General features: G+C 38.0%; 1 protein-coding gene across 3 annotated transcripts; it reads left to right on the top strand.

Annotated features, from left to right (window-relative positions):
* Positions 1–338: 338 nt before the first annotated feature.
* slc6a4a (solute carrier family 6 member 4a) lies at positions 339–19,160 on the top strand. Of its 3 annotated transcripts, none has more exons than XM_051129266.1 (14): positions 339–1,032; positions 6,920–7,430; positions 8,004–8,138; positions 8,429–8,651; positions 9,029–9,167; positions 9,267–9,401; positions 9,554–9,657; positions 11,846–11,973; positions 12,151–12,263; positions 12,870–13,001; positions 13,164–13,263; positions 13,756–13,856; positions 15,472–15,639; positions 16,148–19,160. In XM_051129266.1, the coding sequence occupies exons 2-14, from the start codon at positions 7,064–7,066 to the stop codon at positions 16,229–16,231; spliced, it is 1,929 nt and encodes a 642-aa protein (XP_050985223.1). In that variant the 5' UTR covers positions 339–1,032; positions 6,920–7,063; the 3' UTR covers positions 16,232–19,160. The 3 variants fall into 3 exon arrangements, with proteins under 3 accessions (XP_050985223.1, XP_050985222.1, XP_050985220.1); XM_051129265.1 differs by lacking the exon at positions 339–1,032 and adding an exon at positions 4,551–4,650; XM_051129263.1 differs by lacking the exon at positions 339–1,032 and adding an exon at positions 6,173–6,813.
* Positions 19,161–19,456: the final 296 nt, after the last annotated feature.

Raw genomic sequence — 19,456 nt, 5'->3', positions numbered from 1 at the left:
TTACTACATAAGATGGAAAAGATCTGTTGAGGAAACTGAAGACCTGCTGATTTTTGGCTTTAGGGATTTTCATAATTTAAATTTCTTTTTTAAATGTATCATTTGTATTTTCCCCAAATCAGATAGTCCTCCTTGTGACCAAAATTTTAATGCTTCCATATGGCAAACTGTCTCTTTAAGACTACAACTGAGCACCTTCCAACAACATAAAATGATATTATCAGAATATTTTGCATGGATTTAACAAAATCTTTCCACTACCATGGAGAGCCAGTACCTTCTTGAACTTAGCAAAGACTGCGCTCATAGGAAATACCAGGGCCGCACGATAGATTAAAACGTGCGGAAGGGGTTTTAAAGACCTCCGAGGAACGGTACCTTTTTGTTGGCTGTTCCATGAAACAATTATGCCTCCGAGTCCTCATCCCAACAGAGACTGATTCCAAGAACTCTCAAGTTCAGTGCTGACATGGGATGTTTGTGCCCTTAATTCTTCACATCCCGATCTGCCACTGGTTAGCAAGAAAGTTAAAGGGGAGTGCATTTGTCACAGACACAATCTAAGCTTCTTATTTCCCTCCTTTAAAATCTGTTTCGCCTAGTTGAGATACCTTCGCCCAATCCCTCTGTTTCCCTCCTGCCTTTCAGTTCTTTGGACTTGCGGATTAACCTACTAGCTAGACAGATTGGAAAGACTGGCTGTTCTCTAAACTGTACGTGTAACTGAATGTCTGTGAAGTGGGGTTCTTCGAGGAGAGCTACTGCGGGATTTAAAACAGGGTTGTAACATCTGTTACATCTAGCTATAAAACTACGTCAACCCCACACGGATGTTTGAGAGAATATTAAGGAAGAATCTTCAGATGAAAAAAACTGGATGTAATGGATCCTCAAACATCAGTTGTTATGTTTAACAATGCGTGAGTGCTTATGTGTAATTATTTAAGGAAAATTATTTGTATTGTCCCTTGAGGGACGCTCCAAAGGTCTCCAAAATTAGCATGAACTGCAAAACTCAACTTGACATCTGAGGTAGGTCACACTTTCTCCATCTTTCTCTTTAGGTACGCTATGTATTTAAAATACTAACTACGTTAAATGTTAGTTAGTAGTTAGTTTTTAGTATTTTTCAAGGTTTTTGACTAACATTATCTGCCCTTCATACGTAAAGCTAGTATTTGTACCTGTAAAAGCAGCTTGTTTAGTGTGTTGGTAAGTTCCTCGCTGCTCTGTAGAGGACGCTGTTTCTCCCTAAAACATGTTGAGAGAACATCCTTCTCAATAAAAAGATAGCAGGAGCTAACGGCGATAAATAAGGATGGGTGGAATAAATTGGAAAATACCTTTAAAAAGTTTAAAAGATGTCATAAATGAGAGATATGTGGTGTTGTTCTTCTGAGGTGGTTCTTCGTGTAACGTTACGCTAGTTAGGGTTATTAGACAGATTAGCCGTCCCGTCTCCTTGGGTCCATTTGTGCCTTAATCACGTTGCCAGCACTCCTTGTGTCATGAGCCCTCTGTCCCCTCCTCTAACTCCTAACTGTTAATTGTCTAAACTGGAACAATCACAACAATATGTCTGAGGTTAGCAAAGGTGCTAGCCGGTTTGTTTTCTCCTCAGATTACTAAGAATCTAAATACGCGCGTCATAGCAACATCCGTTACTCATTTTATTTCGCCTGTTATGATTATACTTTTAAGGAAAAGATATACTTACTTAAGACATTTCGTAAAAAAATTAATATCCTGGAAACTTTAAGACAGAGAAGTATTTGGACAGTTTTAGCGGAACGAATTCATTAATATAGGAGGATACCTGTATGAATCACCAAAAATCAAATACTTTCTTAGTTTAAATTTCCATATAAAATAACTTTTTACAAACCTATGACACGTGGACCTATGGCCACGTTTATTTTATTTAATAATGCAGCAAATGGTAACATTCCTTTAAGAATAATAATAAATATAAACCAATACGTTAATTAATTACAAATTATCAAAAACGTTGACCCCACTAAAAGTTGTTTTATATGCTGCACACTGTACACCCTGGTGAAAAAAACAGCATATGCTGGTTAGGTATGTTTTGATGCTGGTTTATGCTGGTCCTTAGCTGGTTTAAGCTGGTCCTTTGCTCGTTTATGCTGGTCATGTTGGTGATCAAGGACCAGCATAAACCAGCATTAAAACATACCTACCAGCATATGCTGTTTTTTTCACCAGGGCAGCAGTATTTCACTTAATTAGTAGGAAGGAATCGAACCTTCCATGACCTACTTTCTCTCTGTTCCAAAATGCAAATCTTATATTGTTATCCTACATTATTTGTTTTGTGTGTGCGTGTGGTTTGCATGTATTTTTGCCCTGAGGCGAAGCCTGTTATTCAAGTAAACAAATGCATTTTAATGAACTCTAATGCTATGTTAAGACATTTACAACTTCCAGTATTTTAATAGTTCAAAGCCGATGAGTGTCCGTTGTGTTGTACGGTGTTTAATTTTCAAAGCGTAATATGTTTTGTGTCCATCGTTTATCTTAGCTGTGCTATTTCTGGATTCATTCATTCAGAACAGAGGGGTAATGTATTTATCATTTCCTGTTGATTCAACCCTTACTATGTCTACTGTAGTTGTTACATTACGTACAGCTTAAGAATCCATGTAGAAACCACGTTGTGTGTTCATATTTATCTCTAAAATCTTGTTTACAATTAGAGACTCAACTGTGTGCGTAATTCACTTATTCGCCATGGCACTTAGAAGACAAATTGGCAAACAAGGCCTACATTTTAACTGTTTTTAGTTTAGTGTGTCTGTAGGCTACAGTAAGCTTCCTAAACAACATCATCTGCGCTTAACTAAATATACAATACCAGTCAAAAGACTTGAGTAGATTCAAAAACATTTGGATCTAACATCATAATGCTTGAAATTAATTTTCTAATCTGTTATTTGTTTACGTATTTATCTAAACTGCTCTCCCACAACCAAAGATGTTTACTAAGATTTTTCTATTATCTATTGAAACAATAATATTTAAAATATTAGAAAGCTTAATATATTTAAAATCATAATTTATTGGCTACTTTCAGTTGAGATGTGGCTTTCCCAAACCCTAACCTCTAAACCTATCTGTAACTTATGAAAATGATATTTTTGTATTTTTTCCATTGTTGTTTTTAAAAGTATCTCTCATAGGTACAAGGTGCGAGTAGATAGGCCTCATTATTTTGAGGTAAATATGTTCAAAAGTCTTAAAGATCTGTGTAACTTTAGGGAACATCACTACCGAACACCTTTTTTTCTGCAGTTAAGCAGTCTTTTTTGGGAGTTACTCCACACATTTAGTTTTTATATGTGTAACACTGTTTAGGGCTGTGCTAGCTTACCATGTGCTGATTAGCATCTTTGAGCTAGGTTCAAAAGTATCTAAAATTGTCACTAGTGAAACAGTCATGACCATTGTTTCATTAGTGACAAAAGGGAACACATAGTCCTCATATTTGGGGGAAATAAACACAATTTTAGTACAGTTATGCATTTTTTTTTTTTTTTACATTTTAGTATGTTTTAGTGTTTTAGTTTGCAAGTTAAAATTCTGTTATGTAGTCACTACCGAAACTTGGGATGCTTTGTCAAAAATAAAGTATACTGAATTATCAACTAAGATATATTCAGACTAATGAATCCTTAACTTTTTTTAAATCAGTATGATCAACTTTTTGCCTTTTACAAAGAAGAATTTACTTCAAAATACAACAAATCTCATAAATTACACTTGAAATATTGTTAAAAATATAATTGTTATTGATTTACCTCTAAAAAAAATGTTAATAAAATAGCAAAAAATATATATATTTACAATGTAGATGTAAGCAAAATCTTAATGGGGCAATATAACCCTTCTAATTAAATTATTATTACTGTGTTTCGGTTGTGACAAATTTGAGGAGAGAACAAAAAACCTTCTGAAAATACAATATGAAAATTAACTGCACAATTACTAGAAATGTGTACCTTGGATATTATACAATTTGCATACATACAATATTTCCAAATCTGACTTTGGACCAATTCTGTAGAATGGCCCATATATACTGGTTCTTCTAAGTGCTTAACATAGAAATTCATTAAGTATTGTTAAAATGTTTTTCATAATTTTGATGATTTTACTAGTATTTGTAAATGTGTATTAATAAAATAGCGATATTGAAGAGTTGTGTCCAGACTTTTGACTGGCATGTGTATGAGAGATTTCTGGGAATAAGTGATTCTTTTATACCAGTAGGCAGTCATTATTAAACCTGCTATTAAACCATGCAAATACTATGTGGATGCATATGTGATGAGAGCTTGCACTCTCCATTCATGCCTCTTGTGTTTTCCATGAACAGATGTTTGGTAGCAGGGGTCATAATTATATCACTGAGCTTAATTCTATGTGACTACATGTGAAATGCCTTAGGGCGACTACCACAAAACAAGTTAAAGACTCTTTGGTAAAAGAAAAAGTAGAGGATGACTGAGTGAGAGAGAGAAAGAGAGCGAGCAGGGGTGAAGGGGGTGTGTCTTGAGCACCAGGCTCCCAGGGACGGTGTTGGTCACCACCCTAACACAGACCCCCACAGAACTGCTCAACCGCAGCACGGTAGGGTTGCACTGTGCATGGTGTTTGTGGCTCTGTGTGTGTTAACAAAGCGAGTTTGGGTTGCAAGTCTTTGCTTGTGTGTGTCTGTACGCGCCTGCATGTGTAACGGGAGGCATTTTGATGTTTCTGTGTATGCCATTGATTCTGTCAACAGTTTAAAGTTGTTAAACTTGTACTTTAACAGATATTTTCTATTCATTCAAACGGGAAAGTCTAGTTCTGCTGTAGTGGAGGTTTTTGACATCCCTGAAGAACACTGGCAGCTCATTTTAATGGGTCTAATGATGCTGTAATGAGACTGGAAGTATTTTATCTCAACATCTATTGGTTATAAAACCGTTCATATTAACTTTATTTCATTTGGAATTAATGTGTGTTTCAGATGTAATAATGAAGATAGAGGAGGAATAGATTATTTTAAACACTTTTGGCTTGAGACCCCAGCAATCTCGTGATCTTGGTAACCGAGCAAACTCCAACCATAACACAGCTGCACTGATCTTGACCTCGTTATTATCTCTGATTATGGACAAAAATTTAGCCGAGGTGTCCAAGATGCTCAATATTAAGAGAGTTGATGTAGTGTGTGTGTTTTAAGAGCCGATGTAGTGTGTGCAAGGAAAAATGAACAGAAAGTAGAAAAAGTGGGCTGTGAATAAGAAAAATCAGGCAGTTTGCCAAATCAGATAATATCTGTCCAGAAAAACATCCTTGTAATTTAGTGTCATTTATCTTGTCTTCTTGTGACGCTTGGATGAGACTGATATGTGTGGTAGCTGTAAATCAGTTTGGGTTAACATTTACAAATGATTGATAAAATGCTATGATAATTTAACTAATTTTAACTTTTTCAATCATTCCACATAAAAAGTGTCTCTGCGTAATTTTCCTGTATGCAGAGAAATCAGCTTTTACATACAAATTAATTGTATTGATAAGCTGCCATGCTGGATATGCACATACTTTTCGCTTTTTGTCTGATTTTAATAGTGCGGAACGCTTTCCACCTTCACCGGCGTCGTAAAATCATTAATAGTTTTTTACTTTTTACAAATGTGTTTTAAGAGCACAAATGATTCATTTTGAATAAATAATAAACATTTTTGGCGGTAAAAAATCCCTGATGGAAACTAAATGAAATGCATTAGCTGTTCATAATTATGAAATAGTATAAGGAAAAGGCAAGGAGGGAAAAATCAGTATTCCCCTCTCAATTATTTCCTGACATTATTATGATCATTATGTTGTGATGAATAATAGTTGCTTAATATCTTCTCACTCCAATTCCTGCACCCACCTGCATCACTGCCCCTGAACTTTAGCTAGTAAATACAAACAGCTTTTCACAGTAATACTGTTGCTGGAAGGAAATTACCCTCCAGGATGCTTGTACACTTTTTTTTAAAATGCAGTATAGTTTAATGGTGTATTGATTAGTATTGATCAAAAAGTGTTAAACTTGTTTGATCCTTTATTTCTGTCCTAAACTGAAAATGAAATAGTTGTACATAGTTGTTTTAACGTCGGAATGTTTTTGAATGTGTTTGAATGTTTCAAAATCTGGAAACTGAGGGTGCAAAAAAATTCTAAATATTGGGAAAATCGCCTTTAAAGTTATCTAAATGAAGTTCTTAGCAATGCATATTACTAATAAAAAATTAAGTTTTGATATATTTATGGTAGGAAATTTACTAAATATCTTTATAGAACATTATCCTTACTTAATATCCTAATAATGTTTGGCATGAAAGTCGATAATTTTGACCCATACAATGTATTGTTGGCTATTGCTACAAATATACCCGTGCTACTTAAGACCAGGTTTTGTGGTCCAGTGTCACAAATGTGTATAAGATCTGTTTAAATATGTATATGTTTTTTAATCGAATGCATCTATCTGTAACATCGGGTACAGTCTCTCATTGTAAGTTAAGTAACAACAGTGTCAGGGAAAATGAGAATAAATAACTGTCTTGGCAGCTCCCGAAGGCTTAATGTTGCCGTGGCATGTACAGAGTTCACTTAGCGTTTTACAGCTTTAACCCCATGTTGTAAGGGCATATTTAATCAAAATCTGCAGATATCTTGTAAAGCAACATATACATTTTTCTGACAAAGTTGATGTGTCATTTCTCAAGAACACTTTGTATAGGAATGACAGGGGTAAATCCATGCTAAATTCCCTCCAGCACCATCTGAAATTCCCCTCTCTTTGTTCTGCAGCTGGGCCTGAGCAATGTTTCCTTGTTTTCCCACTTAAAACGTACAGGTTCAGGGCTCTCCTTGCACTCTCCATCCCAGCCTGCTCCGTTCCAAACCCGGCCCCTCTTCTCCAGGCTCTCTATCCCCTCATGGGCGCGATATCAGCCAGTGCAAGAGGACCACCGTCTCAACCCTAACAGCCGTCCTCACCATGGAGATGAAACAACCAATGATGATGAATCGAGAGCAGGAGAAAGAACAGGAGTCGCAGGAAAACGGAAGGCTGGTTGCGGACAGCGTTGCGGAAAAGGGGCAGAAATCCTGCTCCGGGCCTGGGCAGGTCTCTAATGGTTATCCCAGCACATCCCCGCAAAGCCCCAGGGATGGCGCGGGTGCTGGGACGGACAGGGGTGGCACCCCTGGGACATTCAGGACTCTGGTGGTTCAGCAGACCAGCTTGGATCCACCTAGGGAGACTTGGAGCAAAAAGATGGACTTCTTGCTGTCGGTGATCGGGTATGCGGTGGACCTGGGCAATGTGTGGCGCTTCCCTTACATCTGCTACCAAAACGGAGGGGGTAAGGTCGAGAACACACTTGGCAATAGTGATACTAAATATTGTCGCATCGCATTAAAAAAATTCCGTCTTTGAGACGAGATCAACTTAGGTGATGTTTGCTTTAAAAGAGCAAATAGACAATGGGGAATTCTGTTGTTGTCTCCTCTCTTTGTGCGATCCAGCTCGCCCCCGTCAGTACAAACAGGCTTTAGTCTCCTTTCATTGAATTTCAAGTAATAAAATCTTTGTAATTTCCTGTTTCACCATGCAAAAGGAGTGCATGAGAGATAGTGCGGGCAGAGAGACTCTCGCCGCAACCAACACCATTAATTGTGGCTCTCATGGGTGGGACTTGCTCATATTGTTTAATAATCTGGCTCGCTGCTGCTCAATCAACAGCTATCTAGCATTCACGTCAAAAGCTCACGTATAAAGCTTTAATCAAGAACCCGGGGGCTTGTCTGAACAGGAACTTTTTGTGTACGTTAGTGTCTTTTCTGTAAGTATAATAGTGCTTTCAGAATGTGTTAAGACCACTGCTATGGGACCGTGAAGCTCAAGTTGCACTTCCTGTCTAAATCCTTGTGTTCAGGTGCCTTTCTTCTGCCGTACCTCCTGATGGCTGTGTTCGGTGGCGTGCCGCTGTTCTACATGGAACTGGCTTTGGGCCAGTTTCACCGCAGCGGGTGTATCTCCATCTGGAAACACATCTGCCCCATCTTCAAGGGTAAGACTGGTCTGCTTCACAAGGCTCAGACTTCGGGTTAAGTGTCAGACAGATAACGGCAGATTGACATGTGCTAGGCTAAGAGTACACTCTCCCTTGACCTTCTTCTAAACTTCTTACCGCTTTCGCTCTCTCTTTGTTGATAACCAGGACTCTGTTATGGAAATTGTCACATTCACCTGGTAAAATGCCAGCTGCTTAAGAAACTTAATTTTATGTAAATGGAACTTTGTCCTAAATGTCACCCAAAGTGGAAGGTGCTATGACAAGTGTTTCATGTTCTTTTGCAGGTATAGGCTTCGCCATCTGCATCATTGCACTCTACATTGCCTTCTACTACAATACCATAATGGCCTGGGCTCTCTACTACCTCCTGTCCTCCTTTCGTGCCACGCTGCCCTGGACCACCTGCGACAACAAGTGGAACACTCCCAACTGCACCCACTACCTGTCCACCGACTTGAATGTCTCCTGGACCAACAGCTCCATCTCTCCCGCTGAAGAGTTCTATATGTAAGTGCATGTAAGTGCGTGTAAGTGCAAGTCCAGGTTGAAAGGGATAGAAGCTAAAAACTTTGCCTTCACTAGGCTTCTTGAACTATCGAATGATTTAAAGAGAATGTGTTGCTCTCTCTCGAAAGATGCAGGGGGGATTGGTTCTGTGTATCCACCGCTTTAGGAAAGATTTAGAGACTTTATTTATATGTGCTGCTGGCTGGGATTTCCTGTTTTCCATATAAATGTTTCTCCTTGTTCTTATCTAACTGTCCTGCACTCATCAGTCACTAAGATTCACAGATTTAATTTTACGATTCTTTGGCACCTGTATCTCCCAGTAGTAGCTTCTACAGCCTTTATAAAGTGTCAACCAACTTCTCTCATGTCCTTAGACGGCAGGTCTTGCAGGTTCATCTGTCGCCTGGTCTTCATCAGTTGGGCTGGGTGAGCTGGCAGCTAGCCCTCTGTCTGTTGTTCATCTTCACTGTTGTGTACTTCAGCATCTGGAAGGGGGTCAAGACCTCCGGCAAGGTAGGATATACAGGAAACCTCAAAGAGAAAGAGTTGCCAAATGTTATTCTGGAGTTCGACTCTTTTGTTTATCAGGTTCTTCATGACTCTCTCTGGCAGGTAGTCTGGGTGACGGCTACCTTTCCGTACCTGGTGTTGCTGATCCTGTTGATAAGAGGGGCCACTCTGCCGGGAGCATGGAAAGGAGTGGTCTTCTACCTGAAACCTGATTGGCGCAAACTTTTAACCACTTCAGTGAGTAGAAACCAAGCAATTCTGAATACTATATTGCACAATCTGTGTTGGTTGCTGCGTCCCTCTTCCCCTATAACACATAGTTCTTGTCAGGTATGATATGGATGAATGAAATTCTTTACAGACAAATCACTCCGTCCTTGTTTTTTCAGGTTTGGCTTGACGCAGCTGCACAGATCTTCTTCTCTTTGGGTCCAGGCTTTGGCGTTCTCCTGGCCTTTGCCAGCTACAATCCCTTTCATAACAACTGCTACAAGTACACCTGGCTCACATTTATACTGCTGTCATTTTCTATTATCTGCACTAAGGTTCTGTTATCACAAACTTGAGCTTAAAATGTGAACTTTATTCTCCCTGTACCATTTTTATTCCCTCTGCATCTTATTGCATGTGTTTCTATGCAGGTTTGACATTGGCCTAATCCTAAGCATTACACTTTGGCGCATAACTCTTCCAGCATTGTTCAGGCTATAGCCAAAATGATATCATAAATCAGATTTGTTGAGGAAAGGAGTGCTAGTACTTCTCTAAGCAACCTTGTTTATTATAAAGCAAGTGTGAAAAAATTATCTAGACTTATCTGATAACCAGAATATCATAGAGACTTGGAGGTGGACTCTGTTGACTTGGTGCTGTCAGAAACAACCTAGCAACCTTTCTTAACACCATAGCAATGCCCTAGCAAACACTCAGTACACTATAGAAATGTCCAACGTTATCTCACAACCAATTTGTATGTATTTTAGGAGGTGGCTAATTCATATGAACTCGTACAATTATATACAACTCCTGTGAGGGGTAGGTTAAAGGGCGGGGCTAGGGGTGGTTCTTTGTACGAATTTATACAACCTCATTTGTATAATTATATACAACTTCTGTGAGGGGTAGATTAAGGGGCAGGGATTGGGGTGGTCCTTCGTACGAATTCCTATTAATTTGGCACCTCGTAAAATACGTGTGATTTTTCACAAATCGTACGAATTCGTGCAACCTCACTCATACAACCTCACTCGTACAATTATATACAACTTCTGTGAGGGGTAGGTTAAGGGGGGTGTGTTAGGGGTGGTCCTTTCGTATGAATTTATACAACCTCATTTGTACAACCTTATTTGTACAATTATATACAACTGTGAGGGGTAGTTTAAGGGGCAGGGTTTGGGGTGGTCCTTCATATGAATCCCTATGAATTTAGCACCTCGTAAAATATGTGTGATTTTTTCAGAAATCGTATGAATTCGTACAACCTCACTCGTTCAAATATATACAACTTCTGTGAGGGGTAGGTTAAGGGGCGGGTTGGAGTGGTCCTTCATACGAATCCCTATGAATTTGGCACCTCGTAAAATATGTGTGATTTTTTTCAGAAATCGTATGAATTCGTACAACCTCACCCGTACAATTTCATACAACTCCTGTGAGGGGTAGGTTAAAGGGCGGGGCTAGGGGTGGTCCTTTGTCCGAATTCATACAACCTCATTTGTACAATTATATACAACTTCTGTGAGGGGTAGATTAAGGGGCAGGGTTTGGGGTGGTCCTTCGTACGAATTCCTATTAATTTGGCACCTCGTAAAATATGTGTGATTTTTCACAAATCGTACAAATTCATACAACCTCACTTGTACAACCTCACTCGTACAATTATATACAACTTCTGTGAGGGGTAGGTTAAGGGGGGCGGTGTTAGGGGTGGTCCTTCGTACAAATTCCTGCGAATTTGGCATCTCGTATAATACATGTGATTCTTCACAAATTGTACAAATTTGTACAACCTCACTTGTACAATTTTATACAACTCCTGTGAGGGGTAGGTTAAAGGGCAGGGTTTGGGGTGGTCCTTCGTATGAATTCCTATTAATTTGGCACCTTGTAAAACATGTGTGATTTTTCACAAATCATACGAATTCATACAACCTCACTCATACAACCTCACTCGTACAATTATATACAACTTCTGTGAGGGGTAGGTTTAGGGTCAAGGTTAGGGGCAGTCCTTCGTACAAATTCCTATTAATTTGACACCTTGTAAAATACGTGTGATTTTTCACAAACCGTACAAATTTGTACAACCTCACTCGTACAATTTTATAAAACTTCTGTGAGGGGTAGATTAAGGGGTGGGGTTTGGGGTGTTCCTTCATACGAATTCCTATAAATTTGGCACGTCGTAAAATACATGTGATTTTTCACAAATCGTACGAATTCGTATAACCTCAGAATTAACCTCCTAATAAAATATGTACAAATTTCTGTGAGTTTAGGTTGAAATTTCTTAGTAAACCACATCAAACACCCCAGCAACAGCATAGCAATGCTCTGACAATCACCTACTAAAAATCAGTTTATTTTCTATTACCCCTTTTCTCTGTCGCTCCCTGTTTAAACTACTTTTTATCCTTTCATCTTTTGCTTAAAGCTTTATATCTCTCTTTGATTTGCAGAGATGCATTAGTCACAAGCTCAGTGAACTGTTTGACCAGTTTCCTGTCAGGCTTTGTAATCTTCACAGTTTTGGGCTACATGGCAGAGATGCGGCGACAAGATGTGGAGACTGTAGCTAAAGATGCTGGTAAGCACCGCATTTAATTTCTACCTAATTTCTTTATTCTTGCTTTATGGTTCCCATTTCCTTTCAGTTATTAGAAACCTTCATATCAAATAAATCACTGCATTGACACTAAACATTGCTGTTTATACTAAAATGACATTTGATTTACCTTTCCTGATCGGATGCATGTGTTCAAAGGTCCCAGTCTGCTGTTCATCATCTATGCTGAGGCTATTGCCAATATGCCGGCTGCTACGTTCTTCGCCATCATATTCTTCCTCATGATAATTATGCTGGGGCTGGATAGCACGGTCAGTCTTTCTTGCTTTCGTGGAATACTAGCCAATGAATTCTCTCTTAATGAATTAGATTTTTTCCCTCTGTTTACTCAGCTTATTGTTTCTGAATTTAGTAAAATGTATTGTCAACAGTGTTTCATTACATTAGGTCTTCAGTGTACATAGTTAACCTCTTCCTGTCCCTATGCTGACCACACACACACAATCAAATCATGTTAGGCATGGCTTAAAGGGACAGTTCACCGCAACAATAAAAACTACCCCATTATTAACTCACCTTCAAGCCATCCTAGGTGTATATGACTTTCTTCTTTCAGTTAAATACAAACTGAGTTATATTAAAAAAATGTCCTGGCTCTTCCAAGCTTTATAATGACAATGAATGGCTGTTGAGATTTTGAAGTCCAATAAAGTGAATTCTATCCATCATAAAAAGCTTAGCATACAGTCTTCTAATGACATAACTCTATATGTATTCTATTTATTTTTTGATTGTAATGTCAAAAATCCACTGAGTGCTCTATTTACCATAAGGAACATTGTTTTAATTAATGCCTGTACAAGTTCAATGGGTCCTTGACCTACTTTTCTGTCATCCCCTGTGTTTGCGCACTATAGTTTGCAGGTCTGGAAGGGGTAATTACAGCCATGTTGGACGAGTTCCCCCACCTGTTGGCCAGGAGGAGAGAATGGTTTGTGCTCGGCCTAGTGTGTGTCTGTTATCTGGGCGCCCTCTCCACTCTTACCTACGTAAGTCTAACAGCACTGCTAACAAAAATTTTCCTTCAGTTCTAACTACAGGCATTAAACACTGTCCAGAGACCAAATTTGGAATTTTATCAAATTAAACACATTTTCCAAAGTGGTGCACATTAATTATTCCTTTTTAATACGGAGGCAATGTGTTTATAGGGAGGTGCGTTTGTCGTTAAACTATTTGAGGAGTATGCCACGGGCCCTGCTGTTATCACCGTAGTCTTCCTCGAAGTCATTGCTGTTTCCTGGTTCTATGGTATGTATCCAGCTTAATCATTCAAAATATAACTTTCATTTTGATTGTGCCGCTGGTTTAAATCCATGTCGGTTTGATGAAGCAATCAAACTCTTACATAGTCTCTTAATGAACTGTCTAAACAAGATGTTCCCTTAAAGGCTTTCTGGGCTGAAGCTAGAAAATGTTTGCTTTTGATATGTCAATTTTTGTGTAACAGTTCCTTCACTCCCTCAAAACTTCAAAATGAAAATCCTGAACCTTACTGTTAAACTTCCTAGCACTGTGAAAATTAAATTTCTAGTCACTACTACAGGGAGAGAAGTCATTATATCAATCCATAAAACTGTTGAGCTACTTCCGTCACCTTATACTCTGCTGTTGTCCATCTGTTCTTTCTTATTCAACTACCGTTTATAAGTCCCAAGATTTTATCATGTACCTCAATAGTTTCCTAATCCGATATGCTGCCTCAGGCAATGTGCGCTAAGTCTGTTTGTAAAATACGTGCAGGGACGACACGTTTCTGCAACGACGTGCAGCTGATGCTTGGCTTTGCTCCTGGTGTGTTTTGGAGGGTCTGCTGGGTAGCCATCTGCCCCTGTTTCTTATTGGTCAGTCCATTACATTACATTTATGTATTCAGTGACTTACATTGCATTAAAGGTATACATACAGGTTTATGCATTCCCAGGGATTCATACCCATGCTTTTGATATGCTACAGTTGAAGTCAAAAGTTTATATACACCTTGCAGAATCTGCAAAATGTTAATTATTTTAACAAAATAAAAGGGATCATACAAAATGCATGTTATTTTTTATTTAGTACTGACATGAGTAAGATATTTCCCATTAAAGATGTTTACATATAGTCCACAAGAGAAAATAATATTTGAATTTATAAAAAAATTACCCTTTTTCTTAATACTATAATGTTACCTAAATTATCCACAGCTGTTTTTTTTTTTTGAGTGATAGTTGTTAATGAGACCCTTGTTTGCCCTGAACAGTTAAACTGCTCGCTGTTCTTTAGAAAAATGCTTTAGGTTCCATAAATTCAGCATTTTTGTGGCCTGGTGAAAAAACCAGCATATGTTGGTAGGTATGTTTTGATGCTGGAATGCTGGTTAGGTAGGTTTTGATGCTGGTTTAAGCTGGTCCTTTGCTGGTTTATGCTGGTCCTTAGCTGGTTTAAGCTGGTCCTTTTCTGGTTTTTGCTGGTCATGTTGCTGGTCAAGGACCAGCATAAACCAGCAAAGGACCAGCTTAAACCAGCATCAAAACCTACCTAACCAGCATCCCAGCATCAAAACATACCTACCAGCATATGCTGTTTTTTTCACCAGGGTGTATTTAAACCCTTTCCAGCAATGGCTGTATGATTTTAAGATCCATCTTTTCACAACTGAGGGACAACTATTACAGAAGGTTCAAATGCTCACTGATGCTCCAGAAGGAAAAAACATGCGTTAAGAGTCGGGGGTGAAAACTTTTGAATTTGAAGATCAGGGTAAATTTTACTTATTTTGTCTTCTGGGAAACATGTAAGTATATTTTGTAGCTTCTGAAGGGCAGTACTAATTGAAAAAAAGAAAGATATTTAGGCAAAATAAGAAAAATGTACATATCTTCATTCTGTTCAAAAGTTTTCCCCCCCAGCACTTAATGCATTGTGTGAGTCCCTCAGTTGTCCTCAGTGTGAGAAGAAGGATCTCAAAATCATACAGTCATTGTTGAAAAGGGTTCAAATACACAAAAAATGCTGGAAAGCCAAAGAATTTGTGGGACCTAAAGGATTTTTCTGAAGAACAACAGGCAGTTTAACTGTTTACGACAAACAAGGGACTCATAAACAAATATCACTAAACCAAAAACACAGCTGTGGATCATTCAGGTAACAACACAGTATTAAGAATCATTTTTTTACATCTTATAAAACTATTATTTTGTCTTGTGGGCTATATGTAAACATCTTTTAAGTGAAATAAAATAACATGCATTTTGTATGATCCCTCTTATTTTGGTAAAATAATTACCATTTTGCAGATTCTGCAAGGTGTATGTAAACTTCTGACTTCAACTGTATACTGTCCGAGTTACAGAAACCCAGTCCAGAAAGTGATCTCTTTAAACTCTCAGACAAACATCATACACTTATCATCTATTAACAGATCTCAGCATGTCAGATGCAAATACAGTTTTGTCATTTTTTCCTCTTTGTCTATAGTTCATTATTGGGAGTTTCCTGGCAGTCCCTCCTGAGGTAAAGCTGTTTGACTACCTGTACCCTTTCTGGACCACAGTTCTCGGCTACTGTATTGGAGTCTCCTCCTTCATCTGTGTGCCTTCTTACATGGTCTACCATCTACTCACCACCAAAGGGACCTTCAAACAGGTGAGCCTAGACAGACAAAAACATCAAAACACATGCATTACTGCATCTTGTCAGGTCTAATAAGTGAGACAGATTTAATAATGACACTTAAACACATTACAGCAGCACAAACGCAATTATGCTGCAACGCATCAGCTTGATAACGCTGTAAATTTTCTGTTTGAGACGTGAGGATAGACATCAAAAAGTCCATACAGAGTGACACCGAGAGTGTGTGCTTTAGACACAGGATGTGTGTTTGGCATACGATGAAACGACACAAGGTTAACCTTTGTTGATTCTGTAATGTAACTACTAGTGCCTTTAGCATGTCAGGCTTTGAGTGAGTAATTATGTGTCTCGCAGAGAAGAGGTTTAGCCCACAGCTGTTCAGTATTTTAACTGACAAGAGTTGCAACATATCACTTAGTGCAGTTTCTTTGTAGTTGAGCTGTTCGACTTGCTGTAAAGCTCTCCTGTAGCTTAAATGTTTTCACCACTCCAAAAATCTCACTGCTTACCCCCATAGCGTCTGCTAAAGAGCATTACCCCTGAGCCTCCAGGGTCCAGCGGCCCTCAAAGAGACACAATTGTCATCACCAACGCCGTGTGACACATTCCCTCTTCTGCTGGACATGTAGCACAAACGCAGGAGACCCGTGTCTCCTGTAAGGGCCTCGGCTGACCTCCCTTCACACCTCAACCAAGAGGAGTCTGCTACCTGTATTGTGTGACGGTGAGGCCAGGCCTCCAAAAACAGCCATTGTTTTATTTTTATTCTTGCCGTCCATGTGAATGACTGTCATAGCTCATGAGTTACTGACTGCCATGTTTGTGTTTTGTCCATCTGTTGTTCATTTCAGATCTCCATAAACAATTAATATAGATAAATTGCTCATGACTGTGTACACTAATGTTGAAAAGTTTGGGGTCTGTAAGATTTGTAGCATTCATCAAAGAAGAGTTTTCAGCATTGATAATAAGAAATGTTTCTTGAGCACCAAAATGGATCGTGTGACATTAAAAAAATCTTACCAACCCCAAACTTGTTTAGTGAAATTTGAGATAAGAACAGGAATGGACACACAAATGGTTCATTTACTTTATAAAAATCTAAAATTTATATAGATTGTTTTTCTACATTTTCTTTTTCCTTAAATAGCAACTAAATACATAAAGATTGTTATATTATGGTTTTGTGACCAATTTTCAGGTATGTTTTACATGTATACACATTTATATGAGGCCAAAAATTTTGTTTCTTTATTGTTATTATAGAAATGTGTAAGTATGACTTCAAAGAAGCTGATTATGTGGTTTAGGGACTGAAAGCATCACTTAATTGTGGATATATATTCTTATTTTCTTTCTTTTTTGTTAAACATTTTTTATTTTATATTTTGGAAAGGGTAAAAGTAGGAATGTAACAGACATTTTTATGAGAGAAGCAAGCACCCAAATCTTATGTGGCCAGATGTGTTTGTTTGGGGGTTTTTTTTGCACAGGTGTGTATGTGTGTGTGAGTGAATATGAGTGTATGTGTGCGTCTTTGACCACCATGCCCATATACAGTTGAGGTCAAAAGTTTTCATACACCTTGCAGAATCTACAAAATGTTAATTATTTGACCAAAATAAGAGGGTTTTAGTACTGACCTGAATAAGATATTTCACATAAAAGATTTGCATATAGTTTATAGTCCACAAGAGAAAATGATTGAATTTATAAAAATGACCCTGTTCAAAAGTTTACATACGCTTGATTCTTACTGTGTTGTTACCTGAATGATCCAAAGCTGTGTTTTTGTTTAATGATAGTTGTTCATGAGTCCCTTGTTTGTCCTGAACAGTTAAACTGCCTGCTGTTCTTCAGAAAATTCAGGTCCCACAAATTCTTTGGTTTTTCAGCATTTTTGTGTATCTGAACCCTTTCCAACCATGACTGTATGATTTTGAGATCCATCTTTTCACACTGAGGACAACTGAGGGACCCATAAGCAACTATAACAGAAGGTTCAAATGCTCACTGATGCTCCATAAGGTAAAACAATGCATTAAGAGCCGGGGGGTGAAAACTTTTGAATTTGAAGGTCAGGGTAAATTTAACTAGCTTTGTCTTCTGCCAAACATGTATGTATCTTCTGTAGCTTCTGAAGGGCAGTGCTAAATGAAGAAATATGATATTTAGGCAAAATAAGAAAACACATGTACACATCTTCATTCTGTTCAAAAGTTTTCACCCCCGGGTCTTAATGCATTGTGTTTCCTTCTGATGCATCAGTAAGCGTTTGAACCTTCTGTAATAGTTGCATATGAGTCCCTCAGTTGTCCTCAGTGTAAAAAGATGGATCTGAAATACACAAAAATGCTAAAAAACCAAAGAATTTGTGAGACCTGAAGGATTTTCTGAAGATTAGCAGGCAGTTTACCTGTTTAGAACAAACAAGGGACTCATGAACAACTATCACTAAGTAGATCATTCAGGTAACAACACAGTATTAACAATCAAAGTGTATGTAAACTTTTGAACAGGGTCATTTTTATAAATTCAACTATTATTTTTTCTTGTGGACTGCATGTAAATGTCTTTAATTTTCATTTTGTATGATCCCTCTTATTTTGGTCAAATAATTAACATTTTGCAAATTCTGCAAGGTGTATGTAAACTTTTGACTTCAACCGTATATGTATCAGATATTAAGTGTTTAGCCTACTTTTGGAGGATATGTACCAATTGTTAGGCATATGTGTATTTATTTGTGGGACATTTGTTGCATTTCATTCACATTATGTTTATTTTATTTACAACTGGAACTTGCCTACCCAGTTACCACTTACATGTAGCATTTACAAGAATGGGACCAAATATTCAGCACTGAGGGAGCAAATGTAATTCAAACAAACAACATTGATCAACCACTAGCACGTTCCTCAACGTCAACGGGGGGCTTCGGCATTTATATTTACATATTTCTTTATGTGAGTTACACAAAGTAGCAGAAACCAAATACTAATGTGCTTGTTACAAATGCTTCAGCCTTGATCCTCAAGACTTTTTCATGAAAAAAAGGTGTGACTGGACATCTAAGTATGTGCATGTGTACTTTGTGAGTCTTGCTGTTCGTGCGGTCCGGCGTTCTGTGCTGACTCGTTGAAATTTGTAGAGTGGGCAAATGTGAGGACGTCGATTTCTCTGTCGAACTGACGTGTGAGCTGTACATCGAGGTAGAAAAGTAATAAGCCATGGTCAGTTCCGTCAGTGTGCGTGTGCATGCCGTAGACGTGAGTCTATATTGTGCATCTGTGTGTGTGTGTGAGTGTGTGCGTGAGTGTGTGTGCGCTTCAGTCCAGTGCTGACCTTTCCTCTTCTTTCTCAGCAGAATTTACTATTCTGTCTATCAAAGTATTGAAAATCTATTGTACTTTATAAAGTCTAACTTTGATCTATGTATGTCTCCAAGACTGTTATGAGAAAATATGTATAGGACGAAGACATATATGAATTATTAGAGATATAAAATAAAGGTATATGTATTAATAATGGATGTGTGTCTTTACTGTGTTTTATGCTACAAAATAGGTGAATTTGTTTTTTTTAGCAAGGATGCATTGTTCTTTTTAACTTTTTTTCAGCAAAAAGTCCTGAAAAATAACCGTTTTGACAAATATATTAAATAGCAGAATTCTGATAGTAACAAATGTTTCTTGAGCAGCAAATCAGCATATTAAAATGATTTCTGAAGGATCCTGTGACACTGAAGACTGAAAATTCAGCTTTGCATCACAGAAATAAATTATATTTTAAAATGCATTAAAATGGTAAACACTTATTTTAAATA

The sequence above is a fragment of the Labeo rohita genome, chromosome 15, assembly GCF_022985175.1.
Source record: "Labeo rohita strain BAU-BD-2019 chromosome 15, IGBB_LRoh.1.0, whole genome shotgun sequence".
NCBI lineage: Eukaryota > Metazoa > Chordata > Actinopteri > Cypriniformes > Cyprinidae > Labeo > Labeo rohita.
The sequence above is the reverse complement of the archived record's forward strand: the minus strand, read 5'-3'. Positions and strand labels throughout refer to the sequence as shown.